Here is a 25590-nt window from a genome sequence, read left to right as displayed (position 1 = left end):
CGTGGCGTGTCTCCTGTCGACGGCGAGTAGAAGTGGTGATTTCACGGCCAACTATGCAACCATCGCTTCCACCACAAGGTGAGAAAAAGAAATGTCCTACGATGCCGGCTACGCGGCGAGGCCCGCGGCGAGGCCAGCGGGCCACGCCGGCGTGCTTTACTGCGCGCCGCGGCGCCTCCTACTCAGATACTATACGTTTCTCTTCCTTTGGGCTTCACAAGTCTAACGTCTAATAAAATATGCCACCATCATTAGGGTGGCGAAAGCGTCGCACAGCGAGTCGGGCCGCGCGCAATGGCAATTGACCGTTCCTCCAGAGTAATATACAGTCACATGATATGCACGTGATACCGAGTCCAGACTCTGCAGCGGCATCATACGGTCTGGTGTATCTTCTTGGGAACACTCAGACTGATGGGCTCGCTTTGGGATGATGGAGACGCCTCAAGCTTGTCTTCAACAACTTCACTAATCTGCTCGTCCACGGACTCAATGTCGTCGACGAACTCGTGTGCTCTGTTTGGATTGAACTCGGGGCCTAGGAACACAGATATGAACATGAGAGCAGTAGAGCCCCACACAAAATAAGACATCACGCGCCCATAATCGTATATAGTCTTGCCATTGGCGTCCACCCCGATTGGGAACCTGCGAGCGATGGAGCTCTCCATGGTGGAGGATGGGCTTGAAATCAGGTTGCCTATCTGATATGAAACCCCGACAAAAAAGACCTTTGTCTGCGAATCTGGGGCCAATGTGTGCAGATGGAAGGGCACAAGGCCCCAGGAGCCCTGTACAAAAAATTGGAGGAGAAATCCGTACGCAGTCATTCCGGGGCCCTGCACGAACCCCCAGGGGTAGACGAGGATTACCGCCGAAAAGATACACACTAGGATAATAAACCGCCGAGAGCTCACGCTAGAGAAGCGGGAGAGTAGCAGTCCTCCTAGCAGCGCGCCCACGTTTGTCATGATGTTGGTGACTGTCGATTGGTTAGGCGTGTAACCCAGCTGTCTCAACAGCATAGTTGGGAAAAGGTCTTGGGAGGTATGTGCAAAAAAATTGTATGCGGTCATGAGGAAGATCATGTAGAGTACAATGTACCATTCTTTTTTGAGGGATTGCAGAATCTGAGACAGCGTGCTGACCTTCTCGTTGCGTTTTCTCCTCTCCTCCTTGATCCTCTGGCGCTCTTTGAATGCCTCGGTTTGTCCCAAGAACGCCCTGAACACCACCGACACGAAACTGACGCCTGATAAAAACCAGAAACAGCTGCGCCAACCGGGGGCCGTAGTGTCTGCCAGCACACGCGTCAGAACTGTGGCTAGCAAAAACCCCAAGGCATACGCCTGCTGGAAGCCGCCCGTCACCCAGCTGTGTGCGCTCGGCGGCAGGTCATCCAGGCATTGGGTCGCGGCGGTTCCATAACACCCGCCCAATTCGATACCGAAGTAAGCCCTGCACGCGAGGAAATATGGAAAGCTGGTCGCAAACCCTGTCACGAGCTGCAGCACAGATATCATGCCCACGTTGATCAAAAACGAGGTCCGCTGCCCGAACCGATCTCCGATGTAACCATAAACAATCGCACCGATGGTCCGCGTCATCAATGCCACCGTAATTCCCCAGGTCACGGTATCTTCTCGAACATTCAAGTCCTGGGCGATGCTCACGACATTCAGTGACACCAGATAGAAGTCAGTCGCCTCGACTGTAAGGGCCAAGAAAGCGCTTGCGATGAAGAGCCATGTTTTCAGCTTCACATTCTTCAGCACGTTGGACGGGTTCATTGTGTACTTGAATTCCGCCCACGTAGACCTATGCCGCGGGAACAGGTCTGTGACCCGCGTCTTCAAGTAGTGTCCTACCTTGCCCATTTTACCGCTGCTTCAAGGTGCCGCCTGAGTCGCACTCGCCGTAGACAAGCCAAAACACATGATTCACCTATCAGGAAATAGCACACGTCCATTAAATACAATCCCAGACCAATGCTCGCTCGCGCTGCAGCGTGTAATCTCTTGTAACGCCGACTCTTCCATGATTGCGGTATCAAAGCGGACTGATACAAAACCAAACAGGCGGAACAGCGTGCTCGAACGTAGCTCCGGGCGACCTCCGGGACCCCTCCATCTGATACGGCACAAGGCTGCTTTCCTGGCACGTCCTACCCTCCCCATGAGTCGACTTACTATACTTAGTTCATCCTCTAACAGTTATGTGCCATGGAATGCCGCTCGGGCAGTGCTGCTAAAGGCAATGCTCGTTCCAGCACTGTGGATCTGCGTAACACGACCAGCGCCCGCAGATGCCGCCCTCCGCTTGCATTACGTCGGTTCCACACGTAGGCCGCGGTTGGCGGGCGGCGCCGCACCATACGTCAGCTGCCCCCCGCACCTGAAAGCAGCTCGCGAGCATTCACAGCTCGGGCGATGGCTCCCCGGTGTTATCGGTGTATATTGCATCGTGCCACGATTCGCAGTCGTCTCGAGCAATAGTCACCCTGCAGGAGAGATCATACTGGCCTGCTGCCACCAGCGTAGTCGCGACACGAGCCTTGACCTCCTGTTACACAATCAGCGAGCCTCCGGGGCAAATGCACGACGTCATGCAATACCCGAAAGCCATACCTCGCCATAAGTGATGGATTGGAGAGTTCTCCATCGGTGCTGTAGAGTTCAGTGCCGCACCGGATATCCGCGATAGCCTTGATATCAGCACATTCATCCGCAGAAAAAGAGAGCCCAGATGCATCCAGATATGTGCCTATACTCGTGTCTGCCGCATAGTCCTCTTGTATCTTTGCGGCAAGCGACACGGGTCGCTCGACGGGTTCGCGGACGCATACACCAGCAGCGGCCTTGAAGCGGACGTGCGGGCGAGTTACATGGTGGTTGAAAAGATCAGCGATAAGGACAAGGTCATCGCCATTGAGTCGCCGATATCGAAGGCTCTGAAGGCGGGCGCGTAGGTCACAGCGACAAATCGACGCAAAGTGCAGGTTGGTTGATCATTGATCCCGGGACGCCAAGAGCAGTGATGTCGGTAAAATCGGTGTCCGCACGTAATTTGTAAGAGCAAGTTACGGGGCGCTCACGCCCGCCCGCAATATCGGGCTCCGCGCCAAGGGCACGGCGCAACGTATCTAGCGCGGTGGCATTGGCAGACGAGGATGGCGGCAACACTAGGTTACCGCGGGCGTTTGTGTACGTGATGCTACACACATACTTGCATTAGTGGTTGGCAATCCGGAATCCGGTCTCGTAGATGAGCATTATCGCCAGAGCGGGCATGCCCTCGAGGCACTCCTCGGGCAGGAGACTGCAGTGCTGTTGTGGCGGCCGAGATGACGCGGACTTCGGTGCGAACACGCCCAGGCCATCGTGATGCGTGGTCATCCGACTGTGCGGTTATCGCTTGCATCACAGTATTGAGAAGTATATGGTCTACGATGCCAGTCAAGCGCAACGCCTCCCTATCAGATAGCTATACGTTTCTCTTCCTTTGGTATCAGAAGTCTAACGTCTAATAAGTGTGTGTATCATCATTAGGGTAGCGAAACGTCGCAAGTCCGCCTGCGACAGCACGCTGACACCGGGGCCTTGTCGCCAGACAAGGCGGCCGGCGTCCGCTGAGCCCGCTGCGAGACGCACAGTGATACTGAGTTGTTCTTGATCAAATTTGCCAGGAGCACGGTGAAAAGTGTGCAGGATGTGATTATGTGATTAGGTAAGAATATATACAGTTGCATTAGGGCTCGAGCGAAGAAAGCGAAGCTCAAATGAGGACGACCTTGCCGTCCATCAGGAGGTCCTTTATGACGTTGTAGCGCATGATATAGATGCCGCCGACGGCCAGGTCCACGACCTCGCCCAGCTCGGGGATGTTGACGGAGTAGCACGGCTGGCCGTGGTCGTCAACAGCCAGCAGCGGGTCCGGGGCGTCCGGCGCGGGCTCGCGCACATAGAGAAAGACAAAGCGGGCCCACTCGGGCTCGTCGATCATGCTGACGGAGCCTTCGGTGTCGTCGACGGCCTGCATTTCCGCCGGCATGTGGCGCAGGATCGCATTGTTGAACAGCTTGAGCAGAATGGCGGAGTGCCGCTCGTAGTAAACGCGCTCCTGCGCCGAGAGCAGCGTCTGGAGCGCTCCCGGGCTGCGCGCGTCGAGCTGGCGGAGGTAGAGGCCGAAGCGGTCGATCTTGCCCAGGCGGCAGCGCAACAGGCTGCGGACCACGAACTTCAGGCGCTCCAACTCAGCCTCCATGCACAGGAGCGGGAGCTTGGCCGAGCGGTCGAGCGTCTGCTCCAGCACGCCTGTCGAAAGCGTCTCAAGGTGCTCGATCTGCGCGGCAAGGCGGGCCAGCACGCGGGCCATCAGGGTGTGGGGGTACGGCAGTAGTTCTGGCGCGACGCGCTCATTGCACCAGTGTGTCACCAACGTAGAGTAGTCTGCGGCGACGGTCGCCGCGCTGTCGTCCAGACGAGTCGTGTCGTCGCCCGCGGGCGCGGGCGTACTGCCAACAGCTGTAGTATCCCGGTCCAGGTCCGCTAGAATATCATCGATGTTGATGTCCATTGACGGTTTGTACCTCTTTTCGTGCCTCTGCTCGCGCGCGGCGTGATATCCGGGTTTTGAGTGGGAGGTGGTGCGACATGACCAGGATTAAATGGCGACTTTGTAGAAGTTACGCTCCCCGACAGCGACCGACAGTGCGAGGCGAGCCAGTGGCGGTTTGACGGGCTCAACGGCAAGTGGTGAAGCGGTCAGGTTACGATGGACGATAGGTTACAGCATCTCGATGAGATGAAGCGCAAGCTGCAACAGCTGCGGGAGCGACGGCCGCTACCATCCTCGGGGGCTGCCCCGACGACACCAGCTACAGCGATTGGGCCGAAAAAGAGCGGGAATGGGTTTGTATCACATCTGCTGCGTGGGATCGAACGGGTGCCGACCGCAGGGCGTCTGGCGCAGTCGTCAGGGTCCTGCCGCGTGGACATGGCGAGCGTGGCGATACAGACAGATGAGACTGTGGAGCAAACAGAGCTGGAGGGGCAGTTACTGGGGGAGTTACAGAAAGTGAGCGCGATTACGTACGAGAAGGCGGTGCAGACGGAGGCTGTGGACGCGGCACAGGAGGAGTTTCGGCCGTTCGAGGAGGAGGCAACACAGGACGGGTCGTCAGGAGAGTCGAACCTGGAGGAAGGGGATAGCTCGATCGCGACGACAGAGGAGGAGGAGCCGGTGCGGCTGAAGCCGCTGATCGTGACCGGCCAGAGTGTGTCGCTGGAGACCATGACGTTTGCGCTGCTGGAGGCGCTAGAAAACAAGCGTAGTCTTGTCAATACATATCAATTGGAAGACAACGAGCACTTTGTGTACTCGCACGAACTTGTGCTGGATGTAGTGCCGAATACGATTCCGATGGTTGTGTCTCTGGACTACCACGAGGGGTTTGTGCTGGCGCTGGTGCAGCTGGAGTCCAAGGCGCACCAATACAACAGTCAGACGGTGTGCTACGTGATCAACTTTGAAACCGGGGAGATCGTGGACACGATCCACTTTCAAGGGCAGACGCTGATCCGCGGAGAGTTTATTTTGATCAAGGAGTCCAAAATTTTGACGATGCTCCTTACGTCGTACAATGGCAAGACCATTCTTTATGAGCTGCGCGCGGTTGCATCGAAAACCAACAGCAAATCCCCGTCGAAGCCAAAGCTAGACCGCAATGTTTTGTCGCGCAACTACCACAATTGGCCCATCTTTGCACTGTGGCAGCACCATGTGCGCGAGTCGAAGGTGCTGACCGCCAGCACGGACGGTATGATCCACGAGCTGAACCTCATCGACCTCAAGCCGGTCTTGGACCCTACAAGTTGGAATGCGGTCCGAGTACTGCCGCTCTCTAGATCTGAGCTCATACTTAAGGAGCAGTACGGTAACCACAAGTTCCTAAACCAGCTTTCCCGGCTGTCGCTCTATGATGAGATCACCATCAAAGCTATCTGCACATTTCACAATGATCCCAGCAGCATATATCTTGGCTGCGAAGACGGCGGAATCTACAAGATTGTAATTGAGAAAGGGGAGGGCCGCCGCAACATCAAGGTCTCGCTGGATAACAACGGATTCATTCCAGACACGCGCGCAGACCGAGAACCTGTCTACAGCTCACGCGAGCATGAGGATGAGGCCGATGACGACGACTCGGAACGCCACCAGGAGCCGCTCTTTCATTCTGGCTCCATCACGCGCCTCTTTCCATGCGATGGCTTGCCAGGCCTAATGGTCTCCAGCGGGATGGACTGGAAGTGCATCCTGTGGGACGTTCCTAACAACGAGCGCATCTTTGTCATTGACGTCGACAGTCCGGTAATATCTTGTGAGTGGGCTACCTTATCTGAGGACAACGGCGTACACTATATTGCTTTGCTCACTGCATTAGACTTCCACATATACGAGGTCAATCTTATTTCGACTCATACGCACCTAGGGAACATTCGCTGGTCCATTCAAAACTTCCCTAAAAGGGTGTTCTCCATTTCCGCTACGCAAACAAAGCATGAGTTGCACATGTTCTCATACTTCAAGTTAATAAAGCAACAGGAAAAATGGTTTGTGTTACTCGGCGGTGACCAGAATACTATCGAGTGTTACTGCATATTTTCATAATGGCTTTCACCTTATTTCCCTTTATAGATCGTCTTCCGTGCGTTCTCCTATATATTTGTCCGCTGAAGTAATCGGCAATCCTGTCACCATGTTGAGACTATACACCCATACATTACACAACCCATACACATAATGATGAACTGTACTATATTCATCACTTAGTAAGATGGGCGGGGCTCAGGGCCAGTGGCCTTGCTGCGTCTACCTGTTCCCACCATGGCGCACGGGAACGGGGACTCTGCCCTGTCTGCATTGCGGGTGGCCCTTCCTTGCGCTTCCTCTGCGGCGTTTCGCGCGCGCTGTTCGGCTAGGCAGAGACGCTAGGCAGAGCCGCGCGCGCGCTACGCCCAGCCCGCACGGGGCCCCGCTGTCGCGCGCGCGCAGCTCCCACGCGCTCCCCAGGCCGTCCGCCCGTGCAGGGAGAATTCTCACCGGCCAGGCGGGAGCCCGTGGAAGGCCGCGCCGCAAGCACTCTTGCAAAATAATTTCTCGAACTCATAAGCATTTAGCTCCCACGCAAGTAACGGGTAAGTACCAGACCAATCAACAAAAAGTGAGTGTTAAATGGCGTATATGCGACGAACGATTGATGCAGTGCGTGGCGGCAGCTAGACTGCACAAGATAGGGCCGCACTCCGTGACCTTCGATGTGCTAAGACCGGGAATGCCAGCACCAAGCAAGATGCTCTGTTAACGCAGCCATGCTGGCTTCCATATTGGTGCATCTGTAAGCAATGCCCCACCACGGTTCAATCCGGCGCGCAGCTGTGAATAGAATACTAACAACGCTACAGTGGCTTTCAAGGAATACCAAGTTATCGGCCGTCGTTTGCCAACCGAGTCTGTTCCTGAACCAAAGTTGTTCAGAATGAGAGTGTTTGCTCCAAACGAGGTTGTGGCCAAGTCGCGTTACTGGTACTTCTTGCAGAAGTTGCACAAGGTCAAGAAGGCCTCCGGTGAGGTCGTCTCCATCAACGTCATCAGCGAGGCTCACCCAACCAAGGTGAAGAACTTCGGTGTCTGGGTCAGATACGACTCCAGATCTGGTACCCACAACATGTACAAGGAGATCAGAGACGTCACCAGAGTCGGTGCCGTCGAGTCCTTGTACCAGGACATGGCTGCCAGACACAGAGCCAGATTTAGATCTATCCACATCTTGAAGGTCGTGGAGTTGGAGAAGACTGCCGACGTCAAGAGACCATACGTCAAGCAGTTCTTGACCAAGGACTTGAAGTTCCCATTGCCACACAGAATCCAGAAGTCCGACAAGATCTTTGCTTACAAGAGACCAACCACCTTCTACTAAGCTGGAAAATATTGAGGGGCATTTAATATTATCACAACTTTTCAACCTGTACCAATTTTATGTAGATTGTGTTCTCTTACTAAAACAAAGATATGTGTTCATCATATAAAGACCCTACTAGCGACTCGTCGGTCACAGCACAGCGCCTCTCGCCCTGATCTGACTGTTGTAGCCCGGATAATGCGTCAGACGTCTGTCGCTAGAGGTAGCACCTCGGCCGGGTAATAGTTTTTAAGAGTTCCGGTTCCCACGCCGTATCCCGTAGAACGAATTGTTTATAATACTAGAGGCGCAGGCCAGTGGCACACAGATAGCTATTGCCAATCGCAGTCAAGCACTAGCTAGTACTTTCGGTGATTCTCGGTTCACATTTGCATCGGAAATGGCTAATGAAGAAGAGCTACAGACGGCGGAATCAGCATTCGTGACCGGCGCGCGCAGATACTCAAATGATTACAGCGAGTCGGAGTCCAGCTCGAAGCACAGCGGTTGCAGCACGCCGGTGGAGGGGACACCCGCCGAGGCGGCTACGACAATAGGTGCCAGGGCAAGCGGAGGAAGTACAACGTGGCAGCGGTTGCGACAGTTGCTGATGGAACGTGGCAGCGACGTGCATCTGCCGGTGACGGAGATCCATCTGAAGTCACAGGAGTGGTTCGGGGACTTCATTACAAAGCACGAGGTACCGCGCAAGGTCTTCCACTCGTCGATCGGGTTTTTCACCCTGGCTCTCTATGTGCGTGATGTGGACTACCGCAATGTGAGATTGCCGTTGATTGTGGGGTTTGTCCATGTGCTTCTGCTCGACGTCATCCGGCTGCACTGGCCGGCGTTCAACACACTATACTGCCAAGTAACAGGCCTTCTGATGCGTAAAAAAGAGGTACACACATACAACGGCGTCCTCTGGTACTTATTAGGCCTGATCTTTGCATTCAGCTTCTTCTCGAAAGACGTTGCGCTGGTGTCGCTGTTCCTGCTCAGCTGGTGCGACACTGCTGCGTCCACGGTTGGCCGCCTGTACGGACACTTGACACCTAGGATCTCGAGGAACAAGTCGCTGGCAGGGTCGCTGGCCGCATTTGTGGTTGGAGTTATCTCATGTGCTGTGTTTTATGGTTACTTTGTGCCTGCATACAGTCATGTTAACCATCCCGGTGAAATAATGTGGAATCCTGAGACGAGCAGACTGTCTCTGGTTCAGTTATCGCTTCTAGGGGGCTTCGTCGCATCCCTAAGCGAAGGAATTGACCTCTTCAATTGGGACGACAACTTCACTATTCCCGTGTTGTCGGCTATATTCATGCATACCATCATTGCCTTCTCCCAGAGGTAATATATATTATATAGGAAAATTGCCCCTGTGGCTAGCCACTAGTCATGGCACCCCCATCTGATATATAGCGTTACTTGTAGGCTATGGGCTGTGCATGATATGCCACATGACTGCCGGAGAGCGGGATGCGAAATGTCTATAAGCACACACGTGATAATCATGTGATATATTGTCTGGGTGTGTCGTTTCTTTTAATTGCTGAAAAATTTTTGTAGAGCTCATCGAAAATTTTGCGTACCAAGTTATAGTTATAGTAAGAGTATTACTCCAGCAATTCTGCTTGCTAGTGCGTTCGTCGAGACCATCTGATCACTATGGCCTACGTGTTAACTGAAACCGCTGCTGGTTATGCCTTGTTGAAGGCCTCTGACAAAAAGATTTACAAGTCTTCCAGTCTAGTGCAAGACCTAAAGAGCTCTGAAAATGTGCTAAAGCAGTTCAAGGTGGCCGCCTTCTCGAAGTTTGCCTCTGCAGCAAATGCTTTGGAGGAGGCAAACTCTGTGATCGAGGGTAAGGTCTCTTCTCAGCTTGAGAAGCTTTTGGCCGAGGCTAAGTCGGATAAAAAGTCGACCTTGGTTGTGTCGGAGACCAAGCTTGCCAACGCGATCAACAAGCTGGGGTTGAACTTCAACGTTGTATGCGATGCAGTGACTCTTGACATCTACCGTGCGGTGAAGGAGTATCTTCCTGAATTGTTGCCAGGTATGACGGATGGCGATCTGTCTAAGATGTCGCTAGGTTTGGCCCACTCCATCGGCCGTCACAAGTTGAAGTTTTCGGCTGACAAGGTGGATGTGATGATCATTCAGGCAATTGCTCTTCTTGATGACCTGGACAAGGAGTTGAACACCTACGCCATGAGATGCAAGGAGTGGTACGGGTGGCACTTCCCAGAGTTGGCCAAGATTGTGACTGATTCTGTCGCATTTGCTAGAATTATCTTGACCATGGGTGTCAGATCCAACGCTGCCGAGACTGATATGTCGGAGATCTTGCCCGAGGAGATTGAAGAGCGTGTCAAGTCCGCTGCTGAAGTTTCTATGGGTACCGAGATCACTCAGGTGGACTTGGACAACATCAAGAGTCTTGCGGAACAGATTGTAGAGTTTGCCGCATACAGAGAGCAGCTCTCTAACTACCTGTCGTCCAGAATGAAGGCCATCGCACCAAATTTGACCCAACTGGTTGGTGAGCTTGTGGGCGCTAGATTGATTGCTCACGCGGGTTCCCTTGTGTCTCTTGCCAAGGCGCCTGCATCCACCATTCAAATCTTGGGCGCGGAGAAGGCATTGTTCAGAGCGCTAAAGACGAAGCACGATACACCAAAATACGGTCTCCTATACCACGCCTCCTTGGTCGGTCAGGCCACTGGCAAAAACAAGGGTAAAATCGCTAGAGTGTTGGCAGCCAAGGCTGCTGTTTCCCTGCGGTACGACGCATTGGCTGAGGATAGAGATGACTCTGGTGACATTGGTTTGGAGGCCAGAGCTAAGGTTGAGAGTAGACTATCCCAGCTGGAGGGCAGAGATCTAAGAACTACACCAAAGGTCTCTCGCGACGCGAAGAAGATCGAAATCTCGGAAGCTCGTGCTTACAACGCGGATGCGGATGCTGCCACTGCTCCTGCTGACTCTACACCTGCTGACTCTGACGACGAAGAGGAAGAGGAGAAGAAGGTAAAGAAGGACAAGAAGGACAAGAAGAGAAAGAGAGAAGAAGACGCCGAGGAAGAGGACTCCAAGAAGTCGAAGAAGGAGAAGAAGGAGAAGAAGGAGAAGAAAGAGAAGAAGGAGAAGAAAGAGAAGAAGGAGAAGAAAGAGAAGAAGGAGAAGAAGGAAAAGAAGGAAAAGAAATGAGTTATCCGGCCACGCTACTGTTATTAATTGCATGAACTCCCTCATATACCTTCACACTGTAAAATAGTTTCCGTACAATATATTTCAGCAAAAAGCAAACTGTTGTTGGAACAACTAGTCTTCCTATATATCCATTTGGTAGATGGCCTTTCAGGTCCCCAACGCTAGCCACATGTAGTTACCTTTTTGTTGGAGCTGGTTGCCTTTGCGATGAGCATCAGCTTCTCTCTTAAGCTAGTACCTAAACTCACGAAAATCTTTTGCAAATAACCAACCCTCCAAAGCATCTAAAGTTAAAGAATATCATAACTTGTTTCAAGATAGATACAAATGGCAGAAGAAGTTGTTCTGTCTATCGAGGAAACGAATGAAATTCGGCGCAAGCTGGGTCTGCCATTGATCACTCCAAACCTAGTTAGGACTGATCCACTGAAACCCGAACACAAGCAAGCTGAGGTAGATAGAGAAGGCATCGTACAGCAAATAGAGGAGATAGCTGTTCCTATTTTGGACAAGACACGCGGCGAGGGAACTGTAACAGGGGCCACATATGACGATAATAGTCAATTCATTGACCGCCGTGTGTTACAGTTGAAGAAACGAATTAGCGAACGGCGCACCAAACCACTTCTTAACCTGGATGATGAGGATGAGGACGACTGGCTGGAAAATATAAGCACCAAACGAACCCGAAATACCACGGTGCGCCCGATGTACGATGAAGATGCACAGGAACAACTGCAAGAGTTCCGTGTCTCGCACACCTCTTCTGTGCTTGCACCAGGCAAAGATGTCGTTATGACCCTCAAAGAGACCAGCGTTCTTGATGAAGGTGAGGAAGTTTTATTGGAAAATGAAGCCATCAGGCATGACGAGGAAGTTAAAATGAATATGGAACTGCGACAACTGAATAGAGAGAGAAAGTTGAACAAAAGTGCATTGAACGATCCTTCAAAGATCGCAAAATACGCAGATGATGGGTTGCGGACTTATTCTGATCATGGTTCATTCAAGATATCGACTGGTTCTGTATTATTAGACGATGGAACTAAAATGTCAGATAAGATAGAATCGCTTGATGGAAAGCGGAAGTTGGATCTGCAACAAGACGAAGAGATCGCCGAAGCCGCTGGAGATTATGAACCAATTAAAATCAAGAAACGCAGGAAACCTCAGAATTCATCTATGATTAGAAAGAAGGACCGCTCTGCTGCACCTGTCAAAGTACAGTTGGTCGATGAGGACGAACTAATGGAAAATGAGGACGAACATTTCTACTCCAACCTGAGTATAAGCAAAGTAACAAAGGAGCGGTCGATTGAAAAACTTGTCGAAGAAGCATACGAAGAGAGAGCTGAACGTAAGCAGCGCACGCGTACTGTTGATTTACTACGTAACGGTGTGGTTATAGACGAGACTGATCTATTTCTCGATTCTCTCAAGGATGACATTTTAGGAAACGAGTCCACCTCACGGGCGGCAGCCACACCAGCTGCGGAAGCTCATAATATACCAAATACACCAGCCAAGGCATCTTCCGTACTAAAATTGGCATCTGAGTCTAAGGATGGGGATAATAATACACCAAACTTCTATGCAGGCCTTGGGTCGACGCTGCAATACCTAAAGGAAAAGAACCTGTTTTCTGATGCAAGTACCTCAAGAACTTCTGTGGACCAGAAGAAACAGGAACTGCTGCGGATACAACAACGGATAGCAGCTCGAGAAGTTGGCGAGCGCATTGATTCTCAGTTTGCTAGTGCGGGATCTCTATCACAAGAAGATCAGAAGCGGTTGGATCAATACAAAGAGGATGAGATCATGCGTGCGGCAGCCCCCTTCCAGCGTGAACGTGTTGCTGGGTACAATCCAAATGTAACCCTCACATATAAGGACAATAGTGGCAGGCCTCTGAATGCTAAAGAGGCATTTAAAAAGATATCTCAGGCATGGAGTGGTGCCAGAGCAAGTCGAAAGCTCGCCAGTCATCGCCGACGTGATCAACATTCCAGGGAGTGATAGCTTAGTATCCACCTACTACCAATATATATAACACTGCATAATGTTTGATGACTGCAATTGAGAATACTTACCAGTGTCAATATGAATCATAAAAACATTAAAAATTTGGACGAGACCGGAATCGAACCGATGACCTCTCCCATGCTAAGGGAGCGCGCTACCAACTACGCCACACGCCCATACATTGTTTTGTCTTGTATACCTGTGACTATATACCTAGATAAATAGTCACGATATCTAGGAGTCTAGGACAGTAGGGTAGGGAAGACAAGAAGCTATACAGAGGATAGTTGTGTAATCGTACCTGAAACCCATAGAGTAGGATAATGCTAATGTTTTGGACTACACTACATTTCATTCAAAGGCTAATTTAGGGTAGGTTTGCGCCTAGGTCATTTCGCGACTTCAAGAAGCTGGCATTGTGTTGTATTAAGAATGAGTACTAGTTTTCTGAAAGGACTGATCCTGTCATACTTAACAGAACTCTATTTATGCTTAAAAACCGCTTGAAGTCTACCTGGTATATTCGCTAGGCTTAATGGTGCATTGAAGAGATGGAATCTGCATATCATCGCGGCAAAGTTAAGCGCCACAAATGCGGAACAGATCGCAACATTGCGCCAAATATGGTTGTATGACATATCACGCAAACTCAAAAAGTTGCTGATCTCGTCAGAAGAGCAGTATGCGCACATGTTTTTATCAGCATGGTCAACTATCTTTCCTCCGAACTCCTGAATAAATGTGCCGAAGTACTCACTGCAAGACTGACCATCGGGGCGAGATACAGATATTAAATCGTCCTGCGAGCAGAGGATGTGCTTATCATAGAGTAGCAAACTGGTGAATGTATCCGCAAAATATGTCAATGGAGACATCTGGTATATGGTGCGCCAGATCGGGGTGACTTTCAAATTGGGTTGCAATATACCACACACTGCTAGTAGCAAACTGGAAACAAGGCTGAGTAATGCAGTTGAATGATAAACTTTTAGTCCAACGAACAGTGTTGCAAGCCCTATTGAAAGGCAATATAGCCCAAATACTAGACAATTCACGAAAAACGCGTCCATCACGGCTGGATTGACGCTAGTTCCCATAGTGCAATAGATGCAAAAATAAAACAGCACACAGCATGAGAGAAGGAGCGGAATTTCCGCAAGAAATTGGGCTGCCATCAATGTTGACCATCCAACTGTGTGTGACTTCATTTCTCTGGTGATGTAGGCCTTCATCACGGTCGCTGCCTTTGTCTGAATCTGTTGTGCCAGTGGCAGCGACATAGCAAGGAATACGAATACAGAAAAAATAGTGGTATCCAATGCACTTCCGCTATTCCCAGTATTCCAAAGGCTACCGGCAAGGTATAAGCCTGTAGTCAGACTGAGTATAATTCGAGATGTCAAATAGCTTTTGTCCCTAGCTATAAGTATGAACTGCCTCTTTAATGTTGCGCAAAAGCAAGTGGGCCACGTTAGGAAAGAGTCCAGATGGCGTTGATCTGACGCCCATGCCCCGAAAGACTTTCTTTCTAATTCAATTCGAGTTGCTTCTGCCGCAGCGTACTCCTTTGTGCATTGCCAATTTTCCGCCCAAGTTCTATCCTTTAAGTTTGACCTGATTATGCTGAGGATGAGGTCAGAAGGGTTGTGTTTTCTCTCATCGTATTGGATTGCTGAATGTTTTGTGAAGTATGAAATCGCACCCTCAGTAGACCCAAAGTAAACGCACTGGCCATTCTTATCCAACACTATCAAGTTATCAAAATAATGAAAGATAGATTTACTTGGCTGACTTATAGAACATAATATTGTCTGTCCTTCATCAGCCAACCTGTTTAAACGTTCAATCATGGCAATGGCTGCCTCAGAATCCATGCCCATAGAGGGCTCATCAACGAATAACGCAACAGCTGGTTTTGAAGCCAACTCGGCCCCTATAGAGAGTATCCTTTTCTCCTGCAAACATAGTTCATCGACATACCTCTGACCTGATAAATTCAACATTGAAAGGACCTCTGTTATATGTTCCTTATCTCTTTGGCCTCTTATATTTGCCGAAAATTCTAACGCTTCGATAACTTTCAATGAGCCGAAATGAGCATCCACCTGGGGAACATATCCCACTTCGTTATGGTAATTTGGATAGTCTTTAATAGGCCTTCCGGCGAGCATTAAATTCCCAGTGATGCCACTAGCTTCCCTGCGTGCCAAAACGTTCAACAATGCAGATTTTCCAGAACTGGATTCGCCGAGGACTAAGCACAAGCCAGGTCCAATATAGCCGCTAATATTTTGAAGTAACATCTTACCATTTACCTGATAAGATAGGTTACTCCATGATATGATGCTATGATATAGCTCATTTCCGTAAGAGAATTCTCTTGTACCACATGAGGAGGAGGGCGCTACGGCATACGCCTTTTCGATGAATCGATCGCTACAGAAAGTAGAATGCGAGTCATTATCGATGACTACTTCCTTGCGCAACTTGATTCGGGCAGGATGACAATTTTCATATTTTTCTCTTGGCCAACATATTCGTGGGGCGTACTTGGTACAGAATAGTGGCATGATGTATTCGGCGCTCAATAACGAAGCAATAAAGAAAAATATGGAAAAGGCCTGTAAGATACCGTAATTTTTCCAGAAGTGTGCATGTGAGAATGCGAATTGAGCACTTAGGTATTTTGTACCATTTATCACCGAGGATTCTGGTTCAGCTCCGGGCCATACACACGTTCTGAACGAACCTGCCACATTTTGATACGCAGCACCTCCTGGAACCAGCATATCTGCGCATTCTAGGGAAACATTGAATAATTCATTGGTTAAAAATGTTTCGCCTGCGTACCTGATCGGGTTTATTAGTGAAAGAACTTTAAACCATCTGTTCATCTGCTTCAATGGAATTCCCAACGAACCGGTAACTGATGCTGAAATCAACAATATTCCACTTAATCCGTTTGCAAGCGCTGAATTTGGGGAGATATTGGCAATTGTTAAGAACATCAAATGTATGATACAGTCGCTGGTTATCGCAATTAAAATAAAGACCGAAAACCTCAACAAACTACGTTGAAAGTCCACCATTGTATAGAGGACGCTTGAGGATATGGTTACCAAAATAAGGTTTACGGAAAGGGATAACGTAGTATTGGCTAAGGAGTCTGTCCATGGCCTGTAAAATTGCATTTGGATTTGCTTCATGATCACTGGTCTCCGGTCGAATATCAGTGGAACAGTTGTTATTCCAGAGAACATACACATGAGAAGGATGTAAAAGATTAAGCGTTCTCTTGCCTGTGAACCCACAGCAGTAGTCGGTAAATCGAGAAATAGTGCACCGAGTGTTAAAGATCTCAGAAACGCTGTCGTCACCTGGAGGCCCGTAGCAAATTTATCTGAACGAAACATATTCCACGAACGGAGAACACAATATATGACTTGGCGCAGTGCAGATACCGGTTGAAGACTCTTCAGGTCTTTCAGATCTATAGTTTTTTTTGAGTATTTTATCTGTGATTCATCATTTACTTTCCTGTAGTATGAAGAATGAATCCACTGCCTATGAAAGTCAGAATCTGTCTTAATTAACGGGCTCTGGATGGAACCATAAATAACCGCACTGAAGTATTCACTATCCAGTAGGTTTGGGTCTTTCGGGAAATAAAGACTTTCAAAAAACAATATGCAATCTTGGTAAGAGCCATAAAATACCTGGTAGTCCCCTATCAAGACCAAAACTTTGTCGACCTGGCCCAACAAGATGCCGTTGGCCTGGGTACACCCGAATAAGTTCACTGTTTTTGTAACCCGAGCCATCAATTTTAATCCTTGTATAATGTCCATCGCAGTCATAGAGTCCAATCCATTCGTGCAATTATCCCATAAATATAAGGACGCATTTCCTAGAAAGGCTTCAATGATGGATAGTCTTCTTCGTTCACCCACAGAAAGTTTTGAGGAGTTCTCATCCGCCACTAAAGTGTGCCTGACTTCGCTCAATTTGAATGCGCTGAGTAGTGTGTCCCGGAGAAGTATTTTATCCTCTTTTGCGACGTCGACATTGCAATTTACAGCAAAATCAATAGTCTCTTGGACTGTTAACTGTTTCATATGGTTATCCTCCGCATTGCTATATATTATCTCTCCGGTGCATCTTTCTGCAAATTTCAAATATTCATAATTTTTAAATACTAACTTGTTTTCAGGGCTTATTGCACTATTACCGTCAGCCAAATTCCGTAAAAATTGGGACGATTTATCACCAACTACCAACACAATCTCACCGGCTCCAACTTTAAATGTGAGGTCACGTATTATGGTAGCATTACTATTGTACTCTTCTATATCACTTATGTTGTTTTTGCCTCCAATAGACGCGCCGTTAGCTCGTAAAGACCTGTTCTTCATATGCACAGCGCAAACTGTCTTGGATTAGAATAAAATTTAAAAGGTAGTCGGTGATTATTTCTAGCTATTCTAATAATTCATCGGGTTAAATATAATGTGCTTTCATCAACCATGAAGATAAACTTTTGTTACTAGCGTTTCTTCGGCTTTTGAAAGTAGCATGAAGTTTCTTAATTGAACCTGGGCTTTCAAGGCTTATGAAAGGGGATACTGGACAAAAGGCGTGCCAAACTATGTTGAAAGTGATATGGCTCAATAACGATGGCAGGACTTTATTAATTATAAGATTTAGTGTATTATTAGAGCGATTTGTGCACTAAGAATGCGGCTGTGACGAAACAATATATATTACTGAAGGACATGTTGAACCATATCTGAAGGTGTAATGCGAGTAGGTGTGACCAAGGCAACACGAAATAGCAGCTCGTCTCAAAGGGAAGGTGGCTTCAAAGAAAAGTTTTTTTTAGAAAACATTTATCAAATTATTATGCGCATGCCGGGCATTTAATGTATATAGTACATATTATCTATTTCATTCGAATCATTTATGCAGCATCTTCTATAATTGCATGTCCCTTGGGCGCCTGGCCCAAAGACCTCTCCCATCTGAGAAACTCTTCATCTTCTAAGTCTTCGATAGTGACATGCATTTCTGTAGTGGCCTTACCAGTGAACTTCCTATTCACAGACTGTGATTTTGCGTTCAAACCATTACCGTTAACTCTTAGTTCATGCTGATTTTCTCCTATAGCCTCTCTGGGCACATCTGATGTTGTACCATCCAATGCGTCACCGGACTCCAATTTTTGGCTATTCTTTCTAGACTTGGTATTATGCCACATTACTGGGATCGACGTACATACTCTCTTCTGAGGCCTAGGAAGTGGCTTTTTGAGAGCAATTTTGACGATGGCTGTATTTTCACGCGCCATCTCAAAGTTTTCAATTGCAACGTCTTCGAACTCAGTTTGCAATTCAAACTCCTTATGAACATTATCGTCTGCGCTCTCGACAACCAATGTGTGGCCATCAGCTGATAACGTAACCTGGTAATCATGGAAAGTCATCTGAGCCAAATGGCTACCCAACTCGTTCATGTCGATGTTTCTCATCGCCTCACATAGCAGCTGTTGCTGGTCTACATGATTTTGAACGCAGTATTGGTTACCAAAGAAGTCTGTTACAAGACTATATCGCGGAGCGCGTTCTTTATATGCGTTGACGCGTTCTTCAACTGCACGATATAACAACTCCTCAGGAACATCTTTCCGTAATGAGATAATAAACTTATCATCTTGTTCTTCCACAGAGTAGTTTAACCGCCCCATCGGCCGCTTGTAAAGGCGTCTGGAAGAAGGGTACGAGCAGTTCTGCATCTCGTTGCAGATAGGAGTGAACGATTCAAAAATGCATGGCGAACCACTGAACACGAACATTTGTAGTTTCTGTGAAAGGGAATATTAGCAGTGAGCTGATGTCAATACCTGTAGCGGTGTGAGAAGCAAAAGGGAAACCCTGTAACTGCTCTAGGAATTAATGTTCTTTTATATTGCTTCGCGTCTAGTACCGAGATTGACGGTAAGTAGCGAGCAGGCGTATTCACACATTGTTTAAATGGCGCCACAGAAAACGACGTAGAATGAAGCTATTCCAGAAATCATCCGAATTTTCGAGAATCACCCAAAAAAAGCAATGCTTAAAAAACACGGTCATGTGCTCAATAGCTTAGTAACGTTATGACATACTGAGACGGTTACCACGTCCTTCGAGATCGTTATAGAACGAAGGCTACGGAAGTCGAATCGAGAAGCATGAAGAATTCCCATAGTTATGCAACTGAAAAACCATGGACTGACAACGTAAATTAAGATCATTCAGCCAGTGAAGTAATCCATAAAGGTACAGAACAGCCCCTGCCAAGTAATCAGCCGAAGAAGCGCTCTTAACCACTTAGGTCTGATCTTGTAAAGTGCAATGCCACAGTTGTCTCCCACAAGATCATTCCGTTCGGCATCCAATCCTTGGCCGCGTTTTATCATCCGGCGGATAGGACATCCCTGATGGAAAGTCCACCACCTGCCCCTTTGACAGAGCCCCGTGCGCTGGAGGTTCTTCTTGAGGGGACCATAAGGCCCATCTATATATCTCCATTGTAGCAGACACCAGTGTTGACGCTTGTCTGACCAAATGAGTTGCTTGTCGCCCCATCTCCCATTGTAATAAAGCCAATCGGTACCCAGTTCGCGTTCCCGCTTGCTATATGGGGTGACCGTTGTACCATCAAATGTATAAGCATAGAAATTCATGGACGGATCCCACAGTGGGCCCCTGTCGGTGAAGTCACTGAGCGGGCTAAAGAAAAATGGCACGTCGTGTGCATGCTGTCCAATAGAGGCATAATTTGCGTGCGTACCTCGCGAGCTGAATATTAGCGGCCTCTTCAGCACCGTGCGCTGCAGTTCACCATCAACGACCCTCCAATGATCTTTCTTCTCCACAGCATCGTAGACGTATCCGCTGCCGCTGCCGTGGGCGCTCATCCAAAGATACTGCGGTTTGCCGTTCAAAAAGCGCACGAGCGAGTGCTCCCAGTCGCCGACGTGGTTTCCCCACGGCCCAGCACCCATGATAAACGGACCAAGGTTGAAGGGATAAAAGTAAAACCAGAAAGCATCTACCCATCCATTACCCTTGTCGACCACAATCAACACGGATGGGCCATTGGAAATACGACCTGTGCCATAGTCTGGAGCGTACCCAAGGAGCCAGTTGGGATTCTGGCTGAAGTCCTCTAGTGCAGTCAGGTAAAGATCACTGGTGTCCTCCCCAGCTAGCCCGGCAAAACTGGTAGCGATGTCCAGCGGCCCTCTCCGGACTTCGTTGCCCCGCTTGTCTTCGACCCTGACGTGCTGCACAAATTCTTTCACATCGGAAGGCATATAGATTTCCTCGCTATACAGATGTACCAACGGGCAGTGGTCCAGCACATATTGGGGGATCTCCCCGTCCGCAATCGTGCGCTCCTTCTCGGTCACGTGCTCAGGCCTCTTGGGCCACTGTCCGTCGAATACGTGCAAATCAACCCACTCACCAGCCTCTGCTTTTGCCAGAAAGTCTTCTTCCATTTCCTCTGCCAGTGGAAATAGCGAAATGTGGCAGAGGCACAGCTGCAGCATGGTCAGTGCCTGCAGTATCACCCGCACAATCGGTATCATCTCGTTTTGATCAGTTGATGTCGTTAAGGCAACAGCGGTTTGATAACAGCTTCCGCTGATTGATCGATACCAAGCCCAACTTAACCTATGCTTTCGATGTCGAACGACTATGATTCAAGAACATAGGAGGTTGATCTTACTGGTAAACAACAGGAACCAAAGTTAGGCATGTGAAGAAGCGCCTCATGTCGTACGTACTAAGTGATATTCGGAAAGCAGTTACCGTGCGTCTGCTTGTAAGTCTTTAACCACTGACTGAACTCTAGGGGAGTCTGGGAGGCCTTTAGCCGTTCACAGTGGTCGACTGCATCGTGGCGATCTATCCCGAGATCATTCACCAGGTGTATGTAGAATTCCACGATGACCTTCCGGGATTTGTAGATGGGCTCTTGTCCAGAGTTAGTCCTCCAAGCCTTCCCATACTTTTTATTCATAGAGTGTACGCATTCGCCGTCAAAGGACGGATTTGGGGTGAACCACTCCAGGATAATCTCCTCGATAGTGGCAAGGTCAGACTGCAGGCGGAAGACAGGCGGGCCTTTATGGGACGGGGGTTCTGCGGGGGCAGGCTTCGGGTCCGCGGCTGGTGATGGGTAGGCGCGCCCGAGCGAGGCAAGCTCTTCGCGGATGATGTCACGGATATCGCTGCGAACCTTATCGAGTATATATTGTGAGGCCTGCGTGACCTGGCGCTGGACGAGCTGCTGGACGAGCTGCTGAAGCTCCTCGACGTCGTCGGGCTCGTCGTCGCCTGCGCTTTGGTCATCGAGGTCGGACAGGTTAGAAATGTCCTGGGGAGAGGAGGACTTATGCTTCTTGGTGGGCCGCTCGTCGTCGTGCGGGGCCGCGGGTAGCGCGTCCAGCGAACTGATCTTGCGTTTCAACGTTGAGTGGAGGGCGTCAAGCTCCGACCGGATCATGAGTTTGTTGGACTTGCGGGTTTCAACTTTCTCGAAGAGCTTCGAGAGTAGTTGAATCAGTATTGTGAAGTTTGAGAGTGTCTGGTCCTTCACGAACTGCAGCGTGTCTTTGCGCAGGTCTGCGTCAGGAGGGTTGGCAGCCTGCTGCACTGGTGCCACGGATCCGTTGGGCGCCGCGGGAGCGGACGTTTGGGTCACTGCTGGGGCCGCGGAGGCTGTAGCATGCGTTGTAGAAGGCGGCTCCACCAGTAAGTGCAGCGGGACGCTCACATCACACAAAGAATCGGCGGCGTTGAGGTAGGCGATGAATTGTGGCTTTTTGAATATGGGGTCTTGGAAGAGGTCGTGCTCCGGGAAGCACGAGTACAAAACTGGCAACGAGCGGAACATCACCTTTCGAAGAAGTATCATCATCTGTACAAAAGGCCGCGCTGTTTGTTCAGTCTCGAATCTGTCCAAATCAGGAAATAGCTCATACAAGACTGGATCATCGGGTATTTCGATCGACGGGAATTTGTCTTGCAGCCTGTATCTGTTCATTCCGAGAATAAAATCGCGTCCCACGCCTTTCACGAAGTACTGCTCATCCAGCCCAGACGCGTCGTCGTTCATGGCTGGAAACACCGGCTCCTCCAGCCGACCTTGGAAGTACAACCGCTTCTTGTAGGGCAGCTGACAATACTGGAAAACGGCAGGATAATAGTTTCCTAGCGTTTCCACCCGCGGGAACTTCGTCAACGACTTCCCCCTAATTATGGGCAGCTCTTCCCACAGGTCTGGACGAGACAAGTCCGGAAAGCCGTCTCCTCGATACTGCTTCTTGACGCCGTAGAACCGCAGGTGCAGGTACACCGCCAACGTGAAGAGCGGGCAGAAGAGCGGGTGCGGCTGCGGCAACACGGCCCACCGCCTCCGCACCACCAGGACCGCCTCCTCGGCCACCTCAAAGTCCTTGAGCACCCATGTCTTTCTCTCGTCCAGAGCCGCATTTGTGTAGTAGTTAAGCTGGTAGTCCAGTAGCCACTTGACCTTGTCCAGACACGTCTTGAAGTACTTTTCCTTGAGTGAGGGCGTCCTCACGTTCCACACGTTCACGCAGATTTTCTCGAACTGCCCCCGCAGCGCGCCGTTTTCATGCAGCACCGAAGTGCACTCGTGCAGCCGCACCACATTATCGATATACGCCTTATCCAACTGCGCGCCTGTCGCCAGCTCCCTTCCCAGCAGCTGTATGCAGTTCACCACCGATTTCATTTCCGCGACGCTCTCAATGCCCGAGCCCCATTTCGACTGCAAAAACCAGTGCAACCGCCGCGCACTACCCCAGAGCTCCGCCGCGCTGCACGATTCGACGTCTAGGCCCCTTTCTCGACACCATTCGAGGTATTGTTTAACGTATGATTTGTAGCGGTGCACGTCTCTAGAGGAAAACCGACTGAAAGCCCTGTCCAACTGCAGTTCCATATTCTATAACCGTTGGAATCCAGATCTGGTAACTGAATTCGTTTGACAGCCCTCAGCTGAGTGATATTCCATCAACTGATCTCGGATCAACTAGACGACTGAGGAACCTACCGAGGGTAGATTTTCCGGGAAGTCAAAACCTGGTCGTCGGAGGCGACGTATTAACTAATCTGCCAAGGGTCCGTTCTCGAGGATCGTGAAGTGGACCGATGCCATTATCTGAAACAGCGGGCGCAGCGGCAAGCGGCGGTTCCGAATGCGGCATTACCGTATCCAGATGGTCATTGGGTTTATGGCAGTTTTCTGAGATGTTATAGAAGATGTCCGCTCACTCGTACCGAACGGCGCCAGATATCACGCTTATTCCTTTCAATGCGCGGATCCCGAGGGAAATACGGTAGTGGACCCACAGACTTGGACAGCTACAGAACCAAGGGACAACAAGGCCAAACACCTCTCTGCGAATATATAAGGGACAATATATAGCGCAGAGCACTCTATACCGATGATGCGCGACTAGAGATGGAGTCCGTGCACGAATCAATCAACTCGTATGCTTCCGACGCCTCAAACGGGAAGTTTCTGCCGCAGTCGTACGTGCCGCAGGCGCAGCAACAAGATGGGCGCGGCGGCGGGTCGCTGCGATTGGTGCCAACTGAGACGGTGAAGTCACTACAAGAGATGGGTCTGTCATCAGAGAAACCAATTCCGGATGTGAACGCGCCCAGCACATCGGCGGGCGTAATTTTCCCAGAAGAGTACACACTGGAGACTCCCACAGGCCTGGTGAAGATTGCGACGCTTGTTTCATTGGGGAGAACGGGGTCTGCGGTACCGAGAGGGGGAAGTGGTACCGAGCCCGAGAATGACAAGGGGGAAACCGGGGGGCAAGAACTGGATGAGGATATCGAGCTAGTGACGTTTGTGATCGGGGACCCAGAAAACCCACACAACTGGTCCTTGAGGCGGCGGTGGGCGTATACGCTGCTACTGTCTCTTCTTGTCGTAGCTGTGGCCTACGGCTCTGCGTGCGTAACCGCTGGCATGTGGCTCATCACCAGAAAATATGATGTCTCAACCGAAGTTGCAATATTGTCCTGTTCCCTGGTGGTTCTGGGCTACGGTGTTGGACAGCTGGTTTGGGCGCCTCTGTCAGACCTGTACGGCCGGCGGATAACGTACTTCACATCTCTATTCCTTTACGTGGTATTTAATATTCCATGTGCGGTGGCTCCCAACATCCAGACGCTTTTGGTTTGCAGGTTTATTTGCGGCGTCCTGTCGTCGTCTGGACTATGCCTAGTCGGCGGCTCTCTCGCCGATATGTTTCCAGCCGACCTGCGTGGGTTGACCATCGCGTTCTTTGCATTTGCACCATATGGAGGTCCGGTATTTGCGCCACTTATAAACGGATTCATCGCTGTCCGCACAGAGAGGCTTGACCTTATCTTTTGGGTCAACATGGCGTTAGCCGGAGCTGTTTGGCTGTTAGTCGCACTGGTGCCCGAAACATATGCGCCAATTATTTTGAAACGGCGCGCAGAGAAGCTGAGGAAACTAACAGGCAACCAGAATATAATGACAGAACAGGAGGCACAGGGACTCTCCCTGTCGGCCATGGTGCAGACTTGTCTACTGAGACCGCTGTATTTCATATTCACAGAGCCCGTTCTTGACCTGATGTGCTTTTATGTGTGCTTGATATACTCGCTCCTGTACGCTTTCTTCTGTGCTTATCCTGTCATATTCAGCGAGCTCTACGGCTACAAGGATGATAAGATCGGGTTGATGTTTCTTCCAATTATCATAGGCGCGTCTCTTGCCTTGGCCACAACATATTGGTGCGAAAAGAAGTACAGAGAATTGGCTGCTCGTCGTCCATGTGTTCCAGAAGACCGCTTACTGGGTGCTATGATTGGTGCCCCATTCTCGGCTATTGCGTTGTGGATTCTGGGCGCTACCTCCTATAAACACATTATATGGGTGGGCCCTGCTTCTTCCGGGCTGGCATTTGGTTACGGAATGGTTATGGTTTACTATTCCCTGAACAACTACATTATTGACACATATGCGCTCTATGCATCTAGTGCACTGGCTGCCAAGGTTTTCCTGCGCTCGGCAGGTGGTGCGGCATTCCCGCTATTCACACGTCAGATGTACCACCGCCTGGGTTTGCAATGGGCCTCGTGGCTTTTAGCATTTGTGGCTACTGCATTAATTGCGCTACCGTTTGCGTTCGATCGCTATGGAGCCGCCTTACGCCGCAGATTAAGCAAGCATAATTATTCAGGTATTGAATAAAAAAAGTAAGTGCTTTAGTGATACAAATATTTTCCTGCAGATAAAATTAATCGTTGGTTTAGTGCGTTTATGATACGCCCTCA

At 49.8% G+C, this 25590-nt stretch overlaps 12 protein-coding genes and 3 non-coding genes across 15 annotated transcripts; 6 read left to right on the top strand and 9 right to left on the bottom strand.

The window, feature by feature from the left end:
* Positions 1–180: 180 nt before the first annotated feature.
* On the bottom strand, positions 181–260 carry AGOS_AgSNR58F2. The gene has a single exon (NR_149404.1). It is a non-coding gene; the product is annotated as an AgSNR58 (small nuclear RNA).
* Positions 261–374: 114 nt separating this feature from the next.
* AGOS_AFR333W (AFR333Wp) lies at positions 375–1877 on the bottom strand (the record flags this gene model as incomplete). Its single annotated transcript, NM_211235.1, has 1 exon — positions 375–1877. The coding sequence occupies one exon, from the start codon at positions 1875–1877 to the stop codon at positions 375–377; it is 1503 nt and encodes a 500-aa protein (NP_985880.1).
* A 1598-nt stretch (positions 1878–3475) lies between these two features.
* AGOS_AgSNR58F1 lies at positions 3476–3549 on the bottom strand. The gene has a single exon (NR_149403.1). It is a non-coding gene; the product is annotated as an AgSNR58 (small nuclear RNA).
* A 225-nt stretch (positions 3550–3774) lies between these two features.
* On the bottom strand, positions 3775–4575 carry SLD5 (DNA replication protein SLD5; the record flags this gene model as incomplete). The annotated part of the gene is made up of 1 exon (NM_211234.2): positions 3775–4575. One exon carries the CDS (start codon positions 4573–4575, stop codon positions 3775–3777), a length of 801 nt encoding a protein of 266 aa, NP_985879.2.
* A 198-nt stretch (positions 4576–4773) lies between these two features.
* On the top strand, positions 4774–6669 carry PAC11 (dynein intermediate chain; the record flags this gene model as incomplete). Its single annotated transcript, NM_211233.1, has 1 exon — positions 4774–6669. The coding sequence occupies one exon, from the start codon at positions 4774–4776 to the stop codon at positions 6667–6669; it is 1896 nt and encodes a 631-aa protein (NP_985878.1).
* Positions 6670–7395: 726 nt separating this feature from the next.
* Positions 7396–7978, top strand: RPL20B (60S ribosomal protein eL20; the record flags this gene model as incomplete). The annotated part of the gene is made up of 2 exons (NM_211232.3): position 7396; positions 7464–7978. Coding segments are annotated over 2 exons (516 nt in total).
* Positions 7979–8360: 382 nt separating this feature from the next.
* Positions 8361–9314, top strand: DGK1 (diacylglycerol kinase; the record flags this gene model as incomplete). The annotated part of the gene is made up of 1 exon (NM_211231.1): positions 8361–9314. The coding sequence occupies one exon, from the start codon at positions 8361–8363 to the stop codon at positions 9312–9314; it is 954 nt and encodes a 317-aa protein (NP_985876.1).
* A 314-nt stretch (positions 9315–9628) lies between these two features.
* Positions 9629–11170, top strand: NOP58 (RNA-processing protein NOP58; the record flags this gene model as incomplete). Its single annotated transcript, NM_211230.2, has 1 exon — positions 9629–11170. The coding sequence occupies one exon, from the start codon at positions 9629–9631 to the stop codon at positions 11168–11170; it is 1542 nt and encodes a 513-aa protein (NP_985875.2).
* Positions 11171–11500: 330 nt separating this feature from the next.
* On the top strand, positions 11501–13189 carry SNU66 (U4/U6-U5 snRNP complex subunit SNU66; the record flags this gene model as incomplete). The annotated part of the gene is made up of 1 exon (NM_211229.1): positions 11501–13189. One exon carries the CDS (start codon positions 11501–11503, stop codon positions 13187–13189), a length of 1689 nt encoding a protein of 562 aa, NP_985874.1.
* A 109-nt stretch (positions 13190–13298) lies between these two features.
* On the bottom strand, positions 13299–13371 carry AGOS_t0154. Its single transcript has one exon. It is a non-coding gene; the product is annotated as a tRNA-Ala (tRNA).
* Positions 13372–13677: 306 nt separating this feature from the next.
* Positions 13678–17607, bottom strand: AGOS_AFR326W (AFR326Wp; the record flags this gene model as incomplete). Its single annotated transcript, NM_211228.2, has 1 exon — positions 13678–17607. The coding sequence occupies one exon, from the start codon at positions 17605–17607 to the stop codon at positions 13678–13680; it is 3930 nt and encodes a 1309-aa protein (NP_985873.2).
* A 545-nt stretch (positions 17608–18152) lies between these two features.
* On the bottom strand, positions 18153–19043 carry BTN2 (Btn2p; the record flags this gene model as incomplete). Its single annotated transcript, NM_211227.1, has 1 exon — positions 18153–19043. The coding sequence occupies one exon, from the start codon at positions 19041–19043 to the stop codon at positions 18153–18155; it is 891 nt and encodes a 296-aa protein (NP_985872.1).
* A 438-nt stretch (positions 19044–19481) lies between these two features.
* On the bottom strand, positions 19482–20822 carry AGOS_AFR324W (AFR324Wp; the record flags this gene model as incomplete). The annotated part of the gene is made up of 1 exon (NM_211226.1): positions 19482–20822. The coding sequence occupies one exon, from the start codon at positions 20820–20822 to the stop codon at positions 19482–19484; it is 1341 nt and encodes a 446-aa protein (NP_985871.1).
* A 197-nt stretch (positions 20823–21019) lies between these two features.
* CBF2 (Cbf2p) lies at positions 21020–23206 on the bottom strand (the record flags this gene model as incomplete). The annotated part of the gene is made up of 1 exon (NM_211225.1): positions 21020–23206. One exon carries the CDS (start codon positions 23204–23206, stop codon positions 21020–21022), a length of 2187 nt encoding a protein of 728 aa, NP_985870.1.
* A 522-nt stretch (positions 23207–23728) lies between these two features.
* AGOS_AFR322C (spermine transporter) lies at positions 23729–25507 on the top strand (the record flags this gene model as incomplete). The annotated part of the gene is made up of 1 exon (NM_211224.1): positions 23729–25507. The coding sequence occupies one exon, from the start codon at positions 23729–23731 to the stop codon at positions 25505–25507; it is 1779 nt and encodes a 592-aa protein (NP_985869.1).
* Positions 25508–25590: the final 83 nt, after the last annotated feature.

The sequence above is a fragment of the Eremothecium gossypii genome, chromosome VI, assembly GCF_000091025.4.
Source record: "Eremothecium gossypii ATCC 10895 chromosome VI, complete sequence".
NCBI lineage: Eukaryota > Fungi > Ascomycota > Saccharomycetes > Saccharomycetales > Saccharomycetaceae > Eremothecium > Eremothecium gossypii.
The sequence above is the reverse complement of the archived record's forward strand: the minus strand, read 5'-3'. Positions and strand labels throughout refer to the sequence as shown.